The 7736-nt window shown below is 48.2% G+C and overlaps 1 protein-coding gene across 1 annotated transcript in view; it reads right to left on the reverse strand.

Annotated features, from left to right (window-relative positions):
* Positions 1-7736, reverse strand: part of Pcsk6 (proprotein convertase subtilisin/kexin type 6) — a 168942-nt gene that overhangs the window by 113951 nt on the left and 47255 nt on the right. Inside the window, exons 5-7 of the mRNA XM_013350233.2 lie at positions 7565-7708; positions 6315-6391; positions 3509-3597 (exon numbers count right to left, since the gene is read on the reverse strand). Coding sequence (XP_013205687.2) covers positions 3509-3597; positions 6315-6391; positions 7565-7708 — 310 coding nt within the window. The remainder of the gene's footprint in view (positions 1-3508; positions 3598-6314; positions 6392-7564; positions 7709-7736) is intronic.

Consider the following 7736-nt stretch of genomic DNA (forward strand, 5'->3'; position numbering starts at 1 on the left):
TATATATATATATATATATATATAGAGAGAGAGAGAGAGAGAGAGAGAGAGACAGAGAGACAGAGAGACAGAGAGACAGAGAGACAGAGAGAGCATGTGAATTTACTGAGAAACACAGCAAACTCCAAGCTGGAATAATAGGAAGAAAATTACACAAAAGGTCCTGATAGTGGCAGGGAACTAAGAATTGGGAAGAACATCCTCAGGTCTCCACAGGAACAGATCACACCATAGCAAAGGCAGCAGTAGGGATGGTGCCTGCCTCACCAAGAAACACTGGTGGCAGAAGAGCAGAGAACGATATCTTTAGATCACTGTAAGCATCACACTAGAATCCTGTTCCTACGACTTCTTTCCAACATGAAGACAAAGACCACTTTCAGGGCCAGGAGTTCGAACCCTGGGACATATAAGATGGAAGAAAAGAATTGACTCCCCCAGGTTTTCCTCTGACTTCTGTATCCATATACCCACAAACTAAATTTATTAAGTAGCTTTTAAAAAGACATTTTCAAATACATCCAAGGAGAATTTCTCACCAGAAAACTTGAAAATTTAAAAAAAAAACAATTTTCTAGAGTACAGTGACTTGATCCTTTACTCTCAATACTTGGGAGGCTGAGCTAGGATAATTGCCATGAATTTGAAGCCAGCCTGGGCTACATACAGAGCTTTAGGCCAATTTAGGCTACTGACTGAGACCTATTTCAAAGAATAAATTCTCAGGTTGAAAATTTATGAGACACTACATCTAGGGGCTGGAGAGATGGCTCAGAGGGTAAGAGCACTGACTGCTCTTCCAGAGGTCCTGAGTTCAATTCCCAGCAACCACATGGATGGTTCACAACCATCCATAATGAGATCTGGTGCCTTCTTCTGACCTGCAGGCAGAACGCTGTACATATAATATAATATAAAGTAAATAAACCTTTTTTTTTTAAAGAAAGAAACATTACATATATAGGCAAGTATATCTTTCTATTAGCTGACTTGAATATTTAAAGCAAGAAACAGCGGACGCTGAGTCGGGTTGTACACATCAGCCTCACAGGGGCTGACCGCTGTGAGGTCAACCTGAGCTACACAGAGACTTACAGGCGAGCCAGGGCTACATAGCAAGACTATGTGTCAAACTAAGAGATGAAAAGTAATATCAATAGGCACATATCAAACACATAAACTGCTCACCCACAAAACGTGACAGCATGAACTGAAAGGATCTGTTTTCGATTATTTCATTATATCACACATGATTTGTATGTGACTTATTCCAGATGGACTGAGACAAGCTAGGATATACACTTTACTCTCCTGAGCAACAACTGAAACCACACAGCAAAAACTGAAAAGGTTTAGCCCCACGGTGGACCCAGAGCCACTGCCGTGTGCATTAAAACTCAGAGAGGTTGGCCACCTTGTTGTCTGGGGTACTTGAAAAATTGCCCTGCCTAGGTGTGGGTGACAGGGGTGGGACAGGCAGAAGAGGCGGCCATCTGTGTGGAAGCCGAATTGTGCATGATGGCTTTGGGGATACTGGCTGCCCTGTGTCCCTGGTTACGGACAGCTCTCTCTCACAAACATTCGTCTTCCTATACGCTGCTCCCCGTCCCTCCCCAGGTAGCCTGGCCCCACCTAGCTCCATGCTGCTGATTTCGCTGCCTCCTTGGAACTCCCTCTGTTTGCAGCCAAGCCTCCAGGTGGGAATCCAGCCGTGCCTCTTGTTTCTGCCTTTCCACCCTCTGCCTGCCTGTCTCACTTCAGGACTTGATCCTGTACTGACTTCTAGGCAGTACTATTCATCCCGCAGGCATGCTGAGATCCTGGAGGCTCCTAATTATGTCTGGCATCATCTTCTCCCCTTCAGTGGCTGCCCAGAGTTATACATGCGGTACGTGCTTGAAGATGTTCAATAAATTAATTTTTAAGACATTCTTGTTCCCAGCCCTACACAGGAGCTATTCTCTGTCCAGACTCTGCAGACTCTGGGAAGCTCAGAGACACAGTTTTACGTGGAGGATAGGGTAGGACCATCCAAAGACAGCACACCGCCCTACACAGGAGGTACTCTCTGTCTAGACTGCAGACTCTGGGAAGCTCAGAGACACAGTTTTGCAGGGAGGATAGGGTAGGACCATCCAAGGACAGCACACCGCCCTCGTGCCCTTGCACAGCTCCCCTGGGCGGGGCTTTATTAGCTTCCAGTGAGTTGTTCTTACACTTTCCCCTCCTGCATGGCCCCAGAGAGTCCTCGAGGCCAGTATTAGCAAACTACCTAGTCCAGACAAACTCCGCGGGACTCTGCAGATCTGGGGTGAAGCAAGGAATCTGCATCTCTAGGAGATATCAGAGTCATTGATGCTGCCCTTCTAGGGAGCTGGAGCACGGCTTGAACAAACCGAACAATGGTTCTATCTGCTCACTCAAAGTGAGATGAATTGTTTTGATTATGTGAGGATTGCAACTGGGGGAGAGGGCGGGGGACAACTCAGCAGCTCCCTGGAGATTAGTTCTGAGGCAAAGCCTGCAAATGTGGTATCTGATTTTATTGCCATATCAAACCTGGGAGGCAATCACTGCCTGCCATACATGGGCTCACAGAGAATACACAAGTTGTGACTACACAGGCAGTGGAGTGTGTGAGTGGGCTTAGGCCTGAGACCTGATGCCAAATGCCAAATCCCAACCACTTCAAGAAGTCCAAGGAGAGGCAGGCGAGTTCCTAATTTAGTAAACACTTGGAACTCACTTCCTCAAAACTCGAGAAATTCCTCAAGGATTGGGTGATGCAGGGAACCCCTGACCCAACCTCTCCACCTCATGTTCTTTGTAGGTGATGCTGATGAAGCTGCAACCCCCACCCCTAAGGAGGCCAGCAGAGACATGGGTAAGCCCCCAAGAAGTCCTTGAGACTGGCTGGCACTGTTTTTTCTGCCCCACCTGCTCAGTGTTGTGCACTTAGGGGCGCTTCAGAAAACCCGGCAACTGGGGCACAGGAAGACATGGCACCCTTTGCTCCAGAGCCTCATGCTAGCAAGGGCAGCTTGACTTAACTGCATGAGAAAGCCAGATACAGCTGGGGTCAAGCCCTGGACACACCAACTCCACCAGAAAGAGGGTGGAGGCAGGGGGATGACTGGTGGGGAGCACTCCATCAAATATGGAAACAGGAAGTGGTTGCACGGCAACAGGAGATTGGGCCAAGAGAGCAGCAAGTGTGTCTGGGAAGAGACAGGGAGCCACAGAAGCCTATCAGAAGAGTCCATGTGATGGCAGAGGCAAGTCAGAGGTCAGGGTGGCCAGGGCAAGAGGATTCCCTTCCAATGGGACCCTCAATGGCAGGAAAATGGCAAGCAATTCCTAGTTTGAGGCCTACCTACTAGGCTGGCTGCCAGGGTTGTAACAAAGCTGGCATTGCTGCTTTGTGCCAAGCCTATGCTCAGGCCATAGGACGTGAGGCTACTGAACGCCACAGTCCTTGGTCCCTTTGCTCCCACTTGTTTTGCCTTACCTCCTATCTTTGCGTTATATGCTATGCCCACGATGCAGTAGGAGTTGTTGGCTGAAGCAGCGACTTCTCCTGCACAGCGGGTGCCATGTCTGAAGCAAAGAAAAAAAAAAAAGAAACAATAAAAGTAAGGTCCTGGGCCAGCAATTATTAGAGAACCCTGTAAAATGCTCATTATTTCCACATCCAAGGTCAGCTATCCCTATGCCTGAGATGTCAGCCAAGCCCCACCCCCTTTTTTTGGCAGCCCTTCTGGCATATGTATTCAAGCAGGCTTTGCCCAGCCCTCTTTGCCCATCTGGAGGTGGGAAACAATGGTTCCCAGGTTGTCCCTTCTAAGATGCCTCCGGTAGCTTTCCGGTAAGACCTGGTGCCAGTGTCCATGGCCTGGGCTTCTCCTCGCTTCCTATTGCTCACTCACTGCCAGGGCTGTTCACAGTCCTGCCTCAGTTCTGTCTCCTGGGACTAAAGACATGCCACTTGACACTTGCATGTGCGGCGATGTCCATGCTCGCCTGACCAGTACAACGAAAGGAAGAAAACACCGTGCTTTTGTTTGTTTCCTGTGTCCTGACAAGCACCCTGCTCCCCTACACAGGCCTCTGCCATTTCCACAGGGGTGTAACAGGAGCTGAGAAAGGACAGTGTTGTCAAATACTCAGTAGAGGCGAGGGACAATGTGGAAGTCAGCGAGAAACAAACTGCTTTCCCCAGGAATGACCCCCATCTTCTGATATGCCACACTGGGTCACTTCCTCTCGCCGAGGCCAAAACATGGACCGGTTTACATGGTACAGCTGTGAGGAGAGACCGCGGGGGAATTGGAATCATTGATCAGATTTGTAGCAAAATTTAAAAATGGCCCCGGGTCTGCTTGCTAGCCCTTTGGAAGGGCGTCATCTGTCATTCTCTGGAACTGTCACAGCCCCAAGGCCAGGCCTGCTCTCAGGTCACAGGCTGGGATTTGATTCTGCCCTTCAAGGGTCACTGCGTGGAATATAGATCATGCTTTCCCGCCCTTTGATGTGTGACCAGGAAGCAGGTCCTTTGCCCGAGGCCTCCCCAGTGCTGAGCAGAAGGGCACCTTGGGACGTGAGTCAGAAAGCAGGCAGTCCAGGAGCTCTGGGAGGTCAGCATCTGGCATGTGGCACCCAGCACCCAAGTGGCCCTGCACAGCATCTCGTGGACCCCATGGCATAATAGCATACTGCTGGATTCTGGATGTTGAATACCCTGTCCCAGTCTCATGTGTGAAATAAAGGCTTAGTCCCAGGGTGACATGTTGTGGGATATTTGTATACTCTGTGAAGATGCTGTGATTGATGTAATAAAAGGATGAATGACCAATAGCTAGGTACACGGTATAGGCGGGACTTCCGGGGGGAGAGAGAGAGAGAGAGAGAGAGAGAGAGAGAGAGAGAGAGAGAGAGACTGGGAAGAAGAATCTGGCACCAGGAGGCATGTAACAAGTTGGACAGACAGAAATGGAGAGGAGGGAAAAAAAAACACAGCAGAACATAGATTAATAGAAGCAGGTTAATTTACGTTAGAAGAGCTAGTGGGACAAGCCCCAAGCTAAAGTTGAACTTTCATAATAAATATTCAGTCTCCATGTTATTATTCGGGAGCTGGCGACCCAAAGAATAATCTGTCTACAGTGACATTACTGCAAGAGGCTATATCTTTAGCAGGTAGAGCCTAGGTCATGCCCTGAGGGATACGGTGAGACCCAGACACTTTCTCTTTTTCTTTTGAGTTTCTGGGTGACCTCATGCACTGTTCTGACCTCCTGCAGGTCTACTGTTATGTTCCCACCATGATGCAGGCAACAGACCATGGATGGGGCAAAGTTGTGTGCCAAAATAAATCTCTCCATGTCTGGTTGTTTTTTGTTTTTTGTCTTTTTCCACTCTCCCCACTTCTCTCTCTCTCCTCCCTTCAGAGCTACATCTTGCTATATTGTCCAGGCTAGCCTTTAACTCCTAGGTTCGGCAGCACCTCCTGCCTTCCCCTTGAGTAGCTAGGACCAGAGCACAGGGCATTGCATGTAGCTTTGCCTATTCTAAGTCAACTGAATCTAGCATTTCCTTACGTTGATAGAAAGTTGGCTAAAATGAGCAAGTTGGGAAAATACACAGGCCAGTGCTTTGTCAACACAGGGAAGGGAGAAAGGGCTTTTGTTACTTTCCTAAGTACTTTTTTTTCTGGAAGAATGATAAAATTAAGCAAATCAGGCATGCTGACAGAGAAAAGACAAGTAGGCACCATGAAGGAAATCCCAGGAGCAACCCCAGGACTGCCATTTAGCTTGCACAGGTCATGTGACCTCTTCAAGTCACCTGAGGTGGCAACTAACACAGTGTAAACAATGCCCACAGGTCACCTCGCTTACCCATCTCAGTAACCCTTGAGCTAGAGACACCATCTGCATGGAGCAGCCTCCAGGACGCAAGGACTGTCTCAGTAAGGCTTCTCAAATGTGCACAAACATCACACAAGCAGTAGGTGGAGAGCAGGGATTTGAACTTTGTATTTGTTCAGCGTCGTTCATAGCCCACAAGGCTAGAAACAGGGATAGTGTTTCACACCATCTCTGTCTGGCCAGCAGAGGTAACTCCTAAAAGAGGAAGCTAACTCCAAAGAAGCCACCTGTGCCCAAGGAGCTGTGGTAAAGCGACTTCTGAGACCTAGACATGCCCTGAACAGCACCCAGGCAGGAGAAGAATGCAGAGTCAGCACTTCTGCGGGCCTCCTCTTTGCACGCAAGGAAAGGAAGATAAGTCAGGAAGGAGGCCGCAAAGGGACATACTTATTCTCATTGCTGGCGTCATATCGTGGAGATGGGTCATAATCATTTCCGTTGACATCATAGCTTGCGTAGGAATCCTAGGAGTTAAACCATGGTTAGCAAAGATCAGAGACACAATGTACGACAGCCGCCATTTAAACTTTCCCTACACCATGCTTAGAAAATGAGGAAAATCATAACCGGGGTTACTGTGACAGTCACCACCATCCTACACACCTTTCACTGTGGTGAAATACATGGTACATAAAATCTTATCTCAACTGCTTTCAAATGTATGGTTCAGTGCTGCTAAATTCACACACTTTTTTTTTTATGCAGTTATCACGACCATTTATCACTAGGACTTTTTTACTGTGCAAAATGAAAAGCATGTACTACGAATCAGGAACTGCCCACTCCCTCCCTCCCCAGGCCCTGCGACCATGGCACCCTTTGTCTCTCTGTGATTCCAGATGCTTCACAGGAGCCACTCAGCCTTGGTTTTCTGGGGCAGCTCATTCCTCTCCGCATAAAGTCTTCAGGTCCCAGAACTTCCTTGATTTCATATTGTACCGTGCATACATACTTTCCTTTACATATTTGTCATAATGGTATTCACCACACATTTCATCCTTCTTGGAAGACGTATCACCAAGTTTTCCAGTGGTAATGCAGTCTTCAAAACTCATCTCTAAGGGCTACATAGTTACCTCAAAAGCCAATTCTGTGGGGTTTACTTCACCACTCTTGAGCCCAGGCATCTTAGAGGCTTAGCGCGTTCCCCACATTGACTGCATGCCAGGTTCTCCTTACACTTACGAACTCATCCAGTCCTTACAATAACCCCGTAAGAAACAGTCCTTCCAGTCGCCCTATTTTACAGACGGTAACACTGAGGAACAGAGAACTCAGGCAGCTTGCCTGGATCAAGCAAGTGACAGAGCCAGGAGAGGAACTTGGACTCCCTGGGCCCAGACCCTGTGTTTTAACCCTGCAATGGCCCACAAGCTTATGTGCATGTGATAACCACCTCTGCGCACGAGTTTCTGTTCTCTAGGCTACATTCTGGAAGCATGTGACTCAAACGCATGGTCGCATCCCTCTGCAAAGCCTTCCCCGGTGCGAGGGAGAATGCATCCCTGAACCTTCCCATGATGATTTTCATCGTTCCCTGATTTAATGTGTTTGGGGGAAAAGGAAAGACAGTTTGTCTGTATATTATAACTGGTGTGGTTGAATACCATGTGTGTCAAGTCTGAGGTTGGACTTACATAGTTGGGGGCCAGGTCTGGGTGATTCCTTTCTATGCCATCATCCAGGATGGTGACCACCACGTTCTTTCCCGTGTAGCCTCGCTTCCATGCCGCCTGGACGTTCATCTCTGACCGACAGCGGCTGTTCTTATCAGCACAATGCTGCAAACACAGAAGACATTGAAACCCA

This window comes from Microtus ochrogaster, chromosome 22, assembly GCF_000317375.1.
Source record: "Microtus ochrogaster isolate Prairie Vole_2 chromosome 22, MicOch1.0, whole genome shotgun sequence".
NCBI classification, from domain to species: Eukaryota; Metazoa; Chordata; class Mammalia; order Rodentia; family Cricetidae; genus Microtus; species Microtus ochrogaster.